At 41.2% G+C, this 14,087-nt stretch overlaps 1 protein-coding gene across 4 annotated transcripts in view; it reads right to left on the bottom strand.

Moving 5' to 3' along the window:
- Positions 1-2,834: 2,834 nt before the first annotated feature.
- MAPKAPK3 (MAPK activated protein kinase 3) overlaps positions 2,835-14,087 on the bottom strand; it is a 75,446-nt gene continuing 64,193 nt past the window's right edge. For 3 of the 4 annotated variants that reach the window (XM_043518506.1, XM_038411217.2, XM_038411218.2), the window contains exons 6-11: positions 11,385-11,511; positions 9,791-9,866; positions 9,427-9,551; positions 7,837-7,922; positions 5,601-5,681; positions 2,835-4,665 (exon numbers count right to left, since the gene is read on the bottom strand). In XM_043518506.1, the coding sequence (XP_043374441.1) occupies positions 4,507-4,665; positions 5,601-5,681; positions 7,837-7,922; positions 9,427-9,551; positions 9,791-9,866; positions 11,385-11,511 (654 nt within the window). In that variant the 3' untranslated portion in view covers positions 2,835-4,506. Of the gene's footprint in view, positions 4,677-5,600; positions 5,682-7,836; positions 7,923-9,426; positions 9,552-9,790; positions 9,867-11,384; positions 11,512-14,087 lie in introns of all 4 variants that reach the window. The other variant, XM_038411219.2, reaches the window with a different exon arrangement.

The following is a 14,087-nucleotide window of genomic DNA, read 5'->3' as shown; positions in this document are numbered from 1 at the left end:
CACAATGTACATTTGATCAAAGACAAGGAGGGAGTCAGATGTGTAACACGCAGAGAAAAGCTGTGGGAGGGAATTACTGTATGTGTGTGTGAGAGTGTGCACATGAGAGGGAGAGATGGGCAGGAGACACGCACAAGGGAAGCGGCAGCCCATAAGTAATCATTAAAAGAAACGGGCAAGGAATTGTGCATACAGTTCTTATTCAGTTTCTGCCTAAAAGGTTTTTGTTTTTTTGAATCTATGTTTTCTTTGCAGACTGTCCTAATGGCCATTCACTTCTTTCTCTTCCTGGCTGTGTCACCTCATCCATGTGCTTGATGAATATACAAATGAACCAGTTTTATAATCCTCTATCCTCTTTAAAAACAGGCGATAAATTTGGACTCCCAAGCAGTATGTTCCAAAGAAGCTATTATTATACCAAGTGGGAGGACTGCATGGGGATGAGGGTAGGGTTCATGGAGGTAAGATCAAAGTACCATAGCTAATAATGGGAGCACTTTATGATGTGTGAGAGTGTTGTGATGGGTATTTTGTATAACTGAGCTAAAAACCACAAGGGAAAGGTTTTCTGTGAAACATGAGAATGTATAGAATGCAGAGCACCATTCATGCCTTGTCTTGCAAACCTCTTCCATGGCAGAGTAACCTACATTAAGGTAGGCACACACAAACACAAAAGAGCTTCAAAAAGTTGCAACATTTCAGTATCGTTAACAAAAATCTTTAGGGTGTGGCTGTTACCTACTAAAAGCAATTTTGTTTCACTTTGTTCATGTTAATCCCCTACTTGCTTCTTACTGATGTTGAGACTCTTAATACTCACCACTTCTTTTTGCTGTAACAAGTGCAATGATGCTGAAGGACCAGCAGGTAGCTCCACATCCACAAAAAAAACTTTGAAATGAAAAGTCTTCATTTTCCAAGGTTTTGTCTAATCTACGTCTTTAGCCATGTGGTGGGGGAGGGGAAGAGGGAGGAAGGGTTACAACATAAGATTCCCCAGATTCAGTTACAAAATACTTGCATATTTCAGTGAGGATGGCACGTTAACTACATGCCCAAACCCTGCTGAAATCTTTGATGTATCCAAGGCTTTGGTGTGGCTCAGCAACATGGTTAAAACAAATCTTGTCTATATTGTAAATGGAACCAGGTTGTAACACAACCATGCTGTAGCCAGTTTCCCCTATATGGCTGAAGTTGTAGCACATTTGGGCCTGAAGGCTTGACATATATTACATGGTATTTATCTCACATGTTCTTCTTCCCTCATTAAAAGAAGTTACGGAGAAATATTCCCTCGTGCCTCCCCTCCCCATTTTCACACTGTACTTTGGAGACCTTCCTGGAGCTGCCCCTTGTGGTTTAACTTAGTCCATTCCTAGGTGTCACAGTACAACAGAATGTGATGGCATTAATCAGAAAAATAATATGTCACAGCTTCCACTGTCCAGGGACTGGAATTTGAGTACCTGAGGGCCTGACTCACCATTTTGTCACTCCAGTTTTCCAGTAGCGTAACTCCATTGATTTTGAGGGAATTACACTGCTGTAAACTTGGGGTAATGTCGTGATGAATTGGGCCCTTAGTATACTTTGGAGTTCTCCATCAGAAATGACCAGTGCTTAAGCACATGCCTTAAACCAGTGGCTCTCAACCATTCCAGACGACTGTACCCCTTCCTTTCAGGAGTCTGATATGTCTTGCACACCCTCAAGTTTCACCTCACTTAAAAACTACTTGCTTACAAAATCAAACATACAAAAGTGTCACAGCACACTATCTGTGAAAGATTGCTTAAGTTCTCGTTTTTACCATACAATTATAGAATCAATTATAATATAAATATTGTACTTATATTTTAATGTATAGTATATAGAGCAGTATAAACAAGTCGTATGAAATTTTAGTTTGTACTGACTTCACTAGTGCTTTTTATGTAGCCAATTGTAAAAATAGGCAAATATCTAGATGAGTCGATGTACCCCCAGGAAGACCTCAGGATACCCGCAGTGGTACATGTACCCCTGGTTGAGAACCACTGCATTAAAGAGCTCTAGACTGCTTGAACTGACAAGTTAAGAGAAAACATGAGCCATTGCTTTTCAGGAGACCAACGGCTCAGACTTTTAATCTTTAGATGATGGGAAACCCACTGCACAGGATGAATAACACTGGGACCATGATGGCTGTCATATTTCTATATAATCAAAAAGAGGCAGATTACTAGAAAGTCAACCTTTGCACTTCTTACCCTACTAGCTGGGATATGGGAGAACAAATTTCAACTTGAAGAGGTGTACAACTCAGATGGCTGGAATGATGTGGTAGCTACCCTCTGAAAACAGATGAACTTTTGGGAGGAAGGATGGATGCTCTTGTGGTAAAGGCACTAAACTGGGACTAAGGAGATCAATTCCTAGCTCTAACACAGACCCCCATCCTTGTGACCATGTTTGTCACTTAATCGCTCTCTGCCTTATTATCCCATTTTATAGCTAGGGGAGTAATGTCTCCCTATCATACCAGACCCTTATGAGGCTAAATCAATTAATGTGAGATGAACTATGTTCATGGGAGTACCTAGATTGATAACATGAAATAACCATTCAGTGCTTGCATTTACACTAAGATTTCTATTCAAAAACCAAGCTTTGAGAGCAAAAAGGTGTTCAGATAACTTAAGCTGGCCAGCCTTTGAGTGCAGGTGGTATTTTTCCTTTTTAAACTTTTCCTTTCCTGCTAAAATCCTCAAAGATGACTGTACCTGGTACTGTATCATGAAACCACACAACATTTCAATGAAAACAGGGACTACTGTAGGAAGAAATGCTGGAACATCATGATTTATTAAAATCATTTTGTAAAATCCAAAGATTACACAAAGAAAAGTGGATGGTTGTAGGGATAGCCAGTGCTTCTTACATGGGACCAGAGCCCATCTGTAAGGTTGAAGCATCAAGCGTATCTTTCAGTGGAGAGGTAACAAATTCAGTGTGGTTTTCAAATAAATTGGAAGATCGAGACCATGTTTGGCAGGATTGCTTTGCCTCCTGTACACTGCTGTCCTCTTGTATGACCCTTTCAGCCCCTCATTTCCCATGTTATAATGTGTTTATTTGCAGCATTGGAAGCATTTAATTTCACCTTAAAAACTCTCAACATTCTCACTGATATTTTGTTCACCTCAAATAAAACCCGTAATGTAGTAAGAAGAAACAATCTGAACACAAAGTAGAAGAACAAATTAACAAACCACAGCCAGAATATCTAAACCAGAAGTTTGAGTTAGGAAAAAAAAATAGGTGCGTATCCATGTTGGGACTCTGGATCCAGCAGTATTGTTGACATAGGTTTACACTTTCTAGTGTCAGAATGGGTCAAAATACTCCCCAAGGTTTAAAGTTTGATTGTTAAAGCACAGCAGGTAAAACCTAACAGAAATGAGCACCTTACACCAGGCATAAGACCTGCATGTAACAGACTGGATGAAGTCAGACAATGGGATTTCCTACAGAGAACAACCGTTTCCATTTCTTTGTGGACTTCAGATACCTCCCTTTAGAGCAGAGGTGTGTATATGATAGTTATCCACTTGCGTTCATTGAAGGTTCACAGACTCAGAAGGATTAATGACGTGTTCTGAGTCCTAATTAAAAACAAACAGCTTTATGTAAAATACTGACATAGATCACAAAAACAAAAAATGCAAGAGAGATATGCCAGTAGAACAGACATGGCATCATTGTAACTGTAGAAAATGAACAAACTACTGAATTAGAAAAGTGCTACAAAACCTGAATTTCACATGAGTCTAAGGATCTGTGTGAATAAGGAAATGCAAGAAGAAACCCTTACTCCATCCATTAGCGGCACAGGAAGGTTTTCCTAAATCAAGGACAGTGCTTCCCTGTTCAGATGATGTGCAGCTGTAGGAGTTAAACCTGGAAAACACTCACTGTTCTCACCAATGCCAGCATGAGCTGCGATTCAGATGCGCCAGCAACACCAAGAGTTGAGACTGTGCTGCATGTGTAAAGAGAGCAGTGACATTTCACTCCATTCCCTGTGCCTGTGTTTGAAGTCTTGAACCTACCAGAACATTTTGGTCTTCCCCTTCACAAGCTTAAAATCACAGTAGAAGTCACTCTCACAGGCTGTGGTTAAAACTTTCCTGTATCTGTATTCTAAGACTTGATCTCCTGTACCCTCTGCAGCCCCAAAACAGCTAAAGCTGTGTCAAAAGTCCCCAATTTCTGGTACTGCTAGGTACCCCTGGCAAAATGCAAAAATCATATGACAAGAACAAATCCCCCTTAAAAAGCAAAGCCCAGATAACATTCTAGAATGATGTAGTCTTTAACACTTCCCCCCTTTGCAGACCAGGTTCCTCTTTTTCTCAAGGCCAGCCCCTTTGTGGCATAGGGTAAGCTGACCCTGCTCATTTTTATTTGTTCCTTTTAATTTTAACCCTCAAGTCCTCAGCCTCCTCTCCTTTATTCTCATTGATTGTTACATCCTGGGGCTGCGGAGGAGGTGCCTGCCTGTTTCTGTTTCTTGCGGCGTTTGTTGAGGAGGCGATTGTTGGATGTTTTCAAGTCTTTGATTTTCACTTGGTCGTAGTCCACTCTCATGGTAGCCAAAGCACTCGTCATCTCTTCCTGAAACCACACTGAACAATTGTGAAAACTCAGACATAGGCAAAACAGCCATTCCATCCTACTGGTGAGTGACTATCTGACAGAATAGAGCCCTGTTGTAGGTTATATTAGAATCAATAATAAATTAGACCTTTCTGTTGCCTGGGCAAGACTAAAAGTGTTATTGCCTGCTAACAAGGTAAGGGAGCAAAAATCGTACTCCCACTCACTGTAGGCTGCCTATGTGAATGTCAATGAATTTTGCAAACAGAAAATAGTTCAAGTTTACAGGAGAATGCACCAGACTAGTGGTCAAGTGATCAGAGAACAACCAAGAGGCCTGAACAAAATACATACAATCAAATAGAGACATGGGACTGAAAAATCATAAACTAAACTATCATCTCAGTCCCTTTAATGACATTTTATATGTGAGTCTTGGCCTTGCCTTAACTCATTTCGCAGACAAAACTCCATCTTAATGTAGTTTAAAGATTGGGAGAATGTATGAGTAATTTAGGGTAAATACATTACAGGGATGTTGCAATTATCCCAAACCCAAATATTATAAAATACAGTTAACCTTAAAAGAAATGCAAATATGTTAAAGTATGGAAACAGAGTTAGAGAATCCAAACAACCTTAAGTCTGCCCTATAAAGACAGTGTAATAACCATACAGTTATGATCAATGCACAACAGTGTTTGGAGTCCCAGATAAGATTAAAATGATTTTTTTTAAAAAGACAAATTAGATCTTTCACTTTTTTCCCTCATGTGTCTCAGGGCAGAGTTAAGGTTGTTTAGGTGCCCATAATGTGCATTTCCATACCTTAACAGTTTGGCTTTCTTTCATTCCAAGCAAAGAAAGGCCTCTCCATCACTTCTCAACCCCATTCTGGGAAGAATCCCCAATAACCACAAAACTAATATTCATGCAGCTGTTCTTTGGCTGACCTTCACTTCATCCCAGTGGTCTTTATCCTCCTGCAGGACCCGTGCAGTATGAAGTGGGGTTGGTGGTACCACCATTGATTTCTAAGGAGAGAAATAAAACCAGAAAAAAACATTCTGCAAAGCTAGCTGTGTGAAATGATCACTTACTTTCATGAATGTATGTGAGGCAGAAGACCTATCTAAGATACTTGGCCTCCCATTACCTTAGAATCTGAATGCCCAACAATCAAATGCATTATTCTTTTTCACCCTGTAAGGTAGAGAAGTACTATTATCCCCCTAAAATAATATCACTAAGGCAAAGAGGATGTAGAAGCCACAATCTGGCATTCATTTGTTATTTTATTCTTTTCTAGGTTTTTTTAACCATATATTGTGTATTCTTATTATACTTTGTTTTAACAACCCATTCATTCATTAAGTATCCCATTCAAAGCAGTTCATTATTTTCTTTAGCATTTGGTGATAGAGGAAATTTCATTCTGCACATATAGTACTACTTGGTATGATCTCATCAGACCTTAAATGTAGGGAGGGACACAGTAATACACCCATAGAAAACCTTTCAGGAAAAGGTCAGGTCTGGATGAATTGGCAGGTGGAAACACAATCCAATGTTTGGAACAGGTGATTGAGAATTTGGTCACTTGGGTTCTATTCCCAGCTCTGCTCAGTATTTGCAGCGTGATGCTGGGCAAATAACCAAGGTTACTTTGTGCCTCAGTTTCCCATCTGTAAAATGAGAACAATGATACTGACCTCCTTTTGTAAAGCACTTTGAGATCTACTGATGAAAAGTGGCTATATATGAGTAGGGATTATTATTCATCCAAATGTAAAATAGGTACAAAATAACTCACAGGAAAAGGTTGGGAGGCTCAATTATGCTTGAAAATAGTTGAGATTCTTGGCTGCAAGGTGCTACAGAAGAGCAATGAATAGTTTTTATTATCTTGAGTAAGTACACATTCAATGCCCCAACAACTGTTTTGCTTGAGATGCTCTTTCAGATAAGATATAAGACTGAGGGCCCATGATCTCTTGTCAAGAAGGTCTTTTAGATCTTTTGGTAGAGTAGGGTTTGTAGCTCAATTCCCTTGCTAAATTCCAGCTGAGCAATGACATTGTGCCTGTCTACAGCTCTACATCTGTAGTCTCAGCTGGGCACAGAATTCTCCTTCACTTTCTGTCCACAATGGTATGAAGTGCTGTTGCATTCCATACCAAAGCAGGCTGCATTTCAGCGAAAGGGTGAAAAGATCCCTGTGCATGTTTATCATCATTTAACGTTTAGATTGTAGTAGTGCCTAATAGACCACCCAGGTCAGGGTGCCATAACATTAATCCTGCTCTAGTTAATAGGCGAGAGGAAGCCAAAAGCTAGGCTGATGCCTTCTCTGGAAAAAGTCCCCTGCTGACCAAGGCATGATTTGGTCAAGGATAGGCTGGGGAGGAGGAATGGAAAACTGGCAACCATGGAGTGCATTTTAGTTCCTCTGAGCAGGAGCTGAGCATGCCCCCACCAGCTGACAGTTACTGCTTGCTGACTGCCATTTCCATACCAACTGACTGGAGGACAACATGCTCCTTCTAAACTACAAACCACATCCTCTTGACTAGATGCATGAGCTGCAATAATGGTGCCCTCATCCATGCTTCAAACACAAAATGAGGACACCCAGCTGATTCACAGGGGACTAATAAGGCTACATTCCTTCATGTTTGTAAAGGGCTTTGAGATCTTCAGATGAAAGGCATTGCAAAAGTGCAGACTTATCTTCAGCAATGAATACATAAAATAAGACACTATATGAAAGTTAGTTGCTGTTTGTGTCTCTTCCTCCTGGGATAAGCACAGACGGGAAGTTCCTTAGAACAGCCATCCCTGGAGAAAGGATTGTATAGGTTATTGTATAGGATAACCATGGCTTTTTTTAAAGGGAGGAGGATAGCGCATGCTACAGTCAGTAGCAACGTCTGGCTGAGAGTAGGTAGGGATGTACTTGGTTCTTGCTCACAAAAACTGTAAGGTGTGTCCTCTGGTACCACAATAAGGAACTGTGTCCTTGCAGACAGGCGTCCTTTTACAGAGAGCACATTGGGTAGAGTCTTTGCTAATTAAAAATGAGTAATAACAATAACAGTGCCCTCTCTTCCTGTGCCAGGCAGAGCAGCATTTTGGGCTCTGCATATAAGAATCCATCCCTCTCCTTTGTAAAAATCATGCAGGACTCACATTAATCCAAGGATGATTCATAAACTGAGAAATCGTCATTCTCTCAGTCGGGTCTGTCTTAAGCAAGTGACGAATCAGCTGCTTGGCTGAAAGACAAGGACCAACATGGCACACTGTATTCAGCTATATCCAGCACAATCTTCAGAACAAGGAACCTGCATTAAGAAGGGTAATTGTATACAGCTCAGGACACCTACCTGTGTCTGCTCTCATGTTGAAAAGCAGAGGAGATGGGAGAGACAGAGAGAGAACATACATACGTGTACACACAAACACACACACAGAGGAAAGGTAGTAGGAAGAGGAGACAAGAGGGTTAGGGATTCTATGAGCCAGTCTACACCCTGAAACTAACCTGTTGCTGACTACAGGTGGGTAGTCAGCAGTGGGTCCCATGTTGAAAACCGTACACCTTGGCTGTTGTCTAACACAAGGTTTTCTGTAGCTCTACATCAACATAATATCTAAACCTTTAATGACCATGGCATATACCAGACAAAATTGTCCTCAGCACTGTTGGAGTATCAGTCATTCTTTCTGTAATCAGTTTTGTCCCATCCATACTAGCAGTTAAACAATTTTCAGCACTGGTTCAAGGGGACCCACTGCTAAATTTGGTTTGTAGACAGCACTGAGTAGGTTCAAATTAGGAGGCAACTCCTCATCATCATATGAAAACAAGTTTTCCAAATAAATTATCTCTCTCCACCTTCCTCTAGCATTTTAATAACTGCTATCCTGGGACAGGATAGGAACAGAATCCAGGGGAGAATGAGTATTCACATAGGGACAAACAACTGATGCATCCTCCTTCACATTAAATGTACAGTGGCCCACTCCGCATGCACATCCATTAGATCCCATTAATGGACAGCTGTACCACATCTCACAGTGTGACACAGTGATGATACCTGGTTTTCACTCAGTAAGTAAAAATTAAAGGGTGTTATCACAGCATAACCCACTTCTTTTCTAACAAGCCATTCTATCATTAGAAGTATGATCAGAAGCTGCTGAACTTATTTCCCTTTCCTTATTTCATGGTCTGGCAAGTGAGAGTAGGTGATCTAGGAAATTGGTGTAGTAATAGGGAACCAGAGCCTTCCACTTCTAGTACACTGATTTTAATTCATTCCAGGTCACCACTCAACAGCTGACTTTGGTCACTAGTTTAGCTGAAATAGATCATTTACCTCAGTCTAATACCTGGATGATAAGCATCCACATCACAAAAATTATTTTGAGAAGTTGGCAGTATCAATTAGGAGGCCAATGTCTGAGTTCTCCCCTGCAGCTCACCTTGCATCACACTGTTCTATGGATTAAGGTCTTCAGTTTCCAGGGATGCTTATCTAACACCTCTCACCAGCACTAAGTGCCCTTCAATAAAAGTTTTCTGTTGTTTATGTTCGACACTGCTCAGGAAATGCATCAATCCCTAGTCCTTCCCTGTATCATTTCATAAAGTCTTGATTTAAAGAGCATCACAAAAGAAAGATTCCTTAGAAACAGTCTGAAATGTAAACACATACCCCTCTCACCATCCAGTGTGTATGTGTGAGCAACAGAGACACAGGCTAGTTCAGTTACCTTCTTCTGATACTTCAGACCATTCTGGATTGGGAAACCCATATTGCCCCATCCGAATTCTCCTTTTCATCCCTGGGGAAATGGCTTGTCCGGTGTTGGAGTAAAATGGAGGAAACCCACACAGGCTGTAAGAGAGGTGCATGGAATGGTTATACCTAGGAAATCCACACATTCCTTTCTCCCATATAAAATCCAACAGCCTATGATTCTTCCAAAGATGGGATGAGTAGTGCAAATATCATGAAAAAGTTATTAATGCAGCAATGGTGTCTGGGATGGAGGTAGGGCAGGACATATGGGTCGAAAGTCTGCTAATAGCTGGCCTACTCTTGTTTATTCATCTGTCCCCATATCTTATACTTACAGAATATATGTGATGACACCAAGAGACCACATGTCACATGATTTGTCATATTTCTCAGGACCGAGGACTTCTGGGGCTGAAGAAGGGAAAAATTAGAAACAATTGATTGCCAGATATTTTCCTCACCTCTAAAAAGCAAGTAGTAGTATAAAATGACAACAAATATTTGTTGCAGGAAAAAAATAAGCGATTGCTATCACTGGGTAATCTTTTCTATTTACAGACTGCCGTGTGGTCTCTATGGAGCTCCAAATGTGCAGGTGTCAATTTGAAAAACCGCACAATTCCTGATTGGCAAATCTCTGCTCAAGAGAAGTCCTGAGCTAAAGTAGCAGAGGGTGCTGCAGCTGAGGACTTTATGGGGATCCAGGATTGGAATAAACAGGAATGCATATTGCAGAGATTGGAACTGAAGCGCACTGACAGAGCTATGTGGGGAAGTCGTGAACAGCACCTGCCTGGATTGTGGTTGGCTCCAGCCAGAATTATTATATTCCACAGCATCTAATTCTTACAAAAGTACAAAAATGAGAAAAAAGATGTCAGGGACTCAGGAGATGGGGAAATTTTTTTTTCTTAGGCAAAACAAATTGTTTTTAGGTTTGCTTAGTAAGAAAAAGATTCTCTGGGTAAATGAGCAATTCATGCTGGTTTATAGAGGTATGGAAAGGGAAGTGTCAGTCTGGTCATGTGCAAATATATAGGACATTAAAATATGTGGATATTAATTCCTTTAACACATCAGTGTGCTGATCCTATGCATGGTGAGTACAGTCCAATGTTGTTTTCCTAGTGCTGTTTTTCTTTACATGGTTTTTGCCATTATCACTTTAGTTCCCTCTCTCCCCCCGAAGATACTTACCCCATTAAAAACATCAAATAGGCTTTCATCTGTATAGCAAAGGGGACCAGTTCTGCCAAAATAGTGAAGGCTTTTTATTATCCCTTCTCATCCCCAAAGAGGTGTTATGAGTGCAAATTGACTCAGCCATACAAGGGAGAGTGACTTTTCATCCTATCTTGAGGAAATCACTATCCTAAAGATTGCAGCGGGTGTACCCTAGAATTAGTACAAGTACAGCATAATGAGACATTCAGTACGTTTGTACACATTGCTGGATGCAAGGACGGCAACATTTCAACCAAGACTAAATTTTGTTCTTGGATTACTAATTCCTCCATTTTCCTAGTTTAAAAATGCACCTTTATAGTTAGGGGAATGATCAATCACCCTGTTTTCTCTCACCATGTTTTTATATTAAGCGAAGTTTTGCAAGAAAACATCCAATGGTTGTGAAGGCTGGGTTCGGATTATGGATTTTATCACATCAAACCACAGTGAAAAAGCCAACATTACTTCTGTGTAGCTAAGTGTGCCATTACATTTTCTCTCTCCTTCCCACGTAAAAGGGCTTGAACTCTGTGTTGGGACTAGGTTAGTTTCCAAGTATGACCTCAATTAAAATTCTTGGTTCCTCCTTTTCATCTCTGTGGGAGAGAAGAGGTGCCCTTCACAGCATGGGGAGCTTTCCCGAGGTCTCCAGGCTTGCTGGGATGATTATACATGTGGAGGAGGGCCCCCCAGAAGACTCACCCACATAATATGGAGTGTAACAGGGCGTCTGCAGTGCATTCTGTACAGTGGTCTCTTTGGCAAACCCGAAGTCTGTGAGCTTGAGCACTGCGTTCTTTTCTTTGGATGTGTAAAGTAGGTTTTCAGGCTGGAATGGCACCAAGAGAAAAGGTAATTGCAACAACACAGGAGAAGGGTCTCAAAATAAATTCTATTGGGCTATACTCCTAATTCATCCACACGGCCACAAACTGCTGCATTCTCTCTCTCCTCACTTCCCCACCCCATAGTTAGGATCATTCCTGTTTCACAGTTGACAGCATCTTTGCCTACAGCAGGCATCAAAATCTTTCCCAACCCAATAATCACAGAAAAATGGGCTCAGTCCTGCACCCACTGGAGTCAATGACAAAACTCCCATTGACTTCAATGGGTGCAGGAACAGGCTTTCTATGAACTCCTCTTTAGAACATTACACTTTGGGGGATTATTCTTTCTGACCTACATGGCATCTAAGCTGATGAAGATATCAATCCATGCTTTGTGTTTCCATGAGGCAGTAGGAGCTAAGAACCAGGGTACTGGTAACAGCTCATCTTAAAATCTAGATCCATGGCCAGTGTCTGATACTACTCTATTAAAACTAACACCAAGATACAGCTTTTCCCCCAAAACTGAACTAATTCTGCCCTTCCAATCTGTGTACTAGCATCATTGCACAGTGCACTCTGAGAGAAGAGGAGGAAGGTTCTTAAGCACTGAGTCAAAGGGAACTGGGAGTTCAAGTATTAGTAAGTAAGGACTTTATTTAACTTCACTGGGAGGGAGAAGAAAACACTCTGAAATTACAGTTCTGTACACAAAAACAATGAGGATTCCGGTGGCACCTTAAAAACTAACAGATTTATTTGAGCATAAGCTTTCGTGGGTAAAAACCCCACTTCTTCAGATGCATGGAGTGAAAATTACAGATGCAGGCATTATTATACTGACACATGAAAAGAAGGGAATTGCCTAACAAGTAGAGAACTAGTGCTGACAGGACCAATTCAATCAGGCTGGATGTAGTCCACTCCCAATAACTGATGAGGAAGTGTCAATACCAAGAGAGGGAAAGTTGCTTTTGTAGTGAACCAGACACTCCCAGTCCCTATTCAAGTCCAAATTAATGGTGTTAAATTTGTAAAAGAATTTTTGTTCTGCAGTTTCTCTTTGAAGTCTGTTTCTGAAGTTTTTTCATTGTAGTATGGCTACTTGAAGTCTTGTTATTGAATGTCCAGAGAGACTGAAGTGCTCTCCTACTGGCTTTTGTATGTTACCATTTCTGATTTGTGTCCATTTATTCTTTTACATAGAGACTGTCCAATCTGGCCAATGTACATGGCAGAGGGGCATTGCTGGCACAAGAAGGCATATATCACATTAGTAGATGTGCAGGTGAATGAGTCCCTGATGGTGTGACTCATGTGGTTGGGTCCTCTGATGGTGTCGCTAAAGTAGATATGGGGACAGAGTAGGCAACGGGGTTTATTACAGGGATTGGTTCCTGGATTAGAGTTTCTCTGGCGGGGTGTGTAGTTGCTGCGCTGTTCCTCTTCATTTTAACCCGTGGGTCCATATGATGAAGATGGGAAGGAGGCCCTTGAAAAATTCCACCTGGATTTCAACAATTTCCACCCCACCACCAACCTCAGCCTGGACCAGTCCACACAAGAGATCCACTTCCTGGACACTACAGTTCCAATAAGTGATGGTCACATAAACACCACCCTATACCGGAAACCTACTGACCGCTATACTTACCTACATGCCTCCAGCTTCCATCCAGGACACATCACATCATCCATTGTCTACAACCAAGCCCGAAAATACAACCGAATTTGCTCCAATCCCTCAGACAGAGACAAACACCTACAAGATCTTTATCAAGCATTCTTAAAACTACAATACCCACCTGGGGAAGAGAGGAAACAAACTGACAGAGCGAAACGGGTACCCAGAAGTCCTACTACAGGACAGGCCCAACAAGGAAAACAACAGAACACTACTGGCCATCATGTACAGCCCCCAGCTTAAACCTCTCCAGCACATCATCAACAATCTACAACCTATCCTGGAAAACGATCCCTCACTCTCACAGATCTTGAGAGGCAAGCCAGTCCTCACTTACAGACAGCCCCCCAACCTGAAACAAATACTCACCAGCAACTACACACCACACCACAGAAACACTAACCCAGGAACCAATCCCCGTAACAAACCCTGTTGCCTACTCTGTCCCCATATCTACTCTAGCGACACCATCAGAGGACCGCATGAGCCACACCATCAGGACTCATTCACCTGCACATCTACTAATGTGATATATGCTTTCTTGTGCCAGCAATGCCCCTCTTCCATGTACATAGGTCAAACTGAACAGTCTACAGAAAAGAATAAATGGACACAAATCAGACATCAGGAATGGTAACATACAAAAGCCAGTAGGAGAATACTTCCATCTCCCTGGACATTCTTATGACGTTGCAACCAACAATTTTATGGAAATAGCTTATGAATGTATATATGACATAACTGTAATGATTTATGCTACATATGCCATGTAATATCTCTGCAAAGGTTATGATCTACTGAATATATTCATCCTATTTGTATGTATGTGTCATTTTTGTATTCAAAGGTATGAATTGTCTGTGTACTTGTTTGAGTTAAAGTAGCCTTAGT

Source organism: Dermochelys coriacea, chromosome 7 (genome assembly GCF_009764565.3).
Source record: "Dermochelys coriacea isolate rDerCor1 chromosome 7, rDerCor1.pri.v4, whole genome shotgun sequence".
Taxonomy (NCBI): domain Eukaryota; kingdom Metazoa; phylum Chordata; order Testudines; family Dermochelyidae; genus Dermochelys; species Dermochelys coriacea.
The sequence above is the reverse complement of the archived record's forward strand: the minus strand, read 5'-3'. Positions and strand labels throughout refer to the sequence as shown.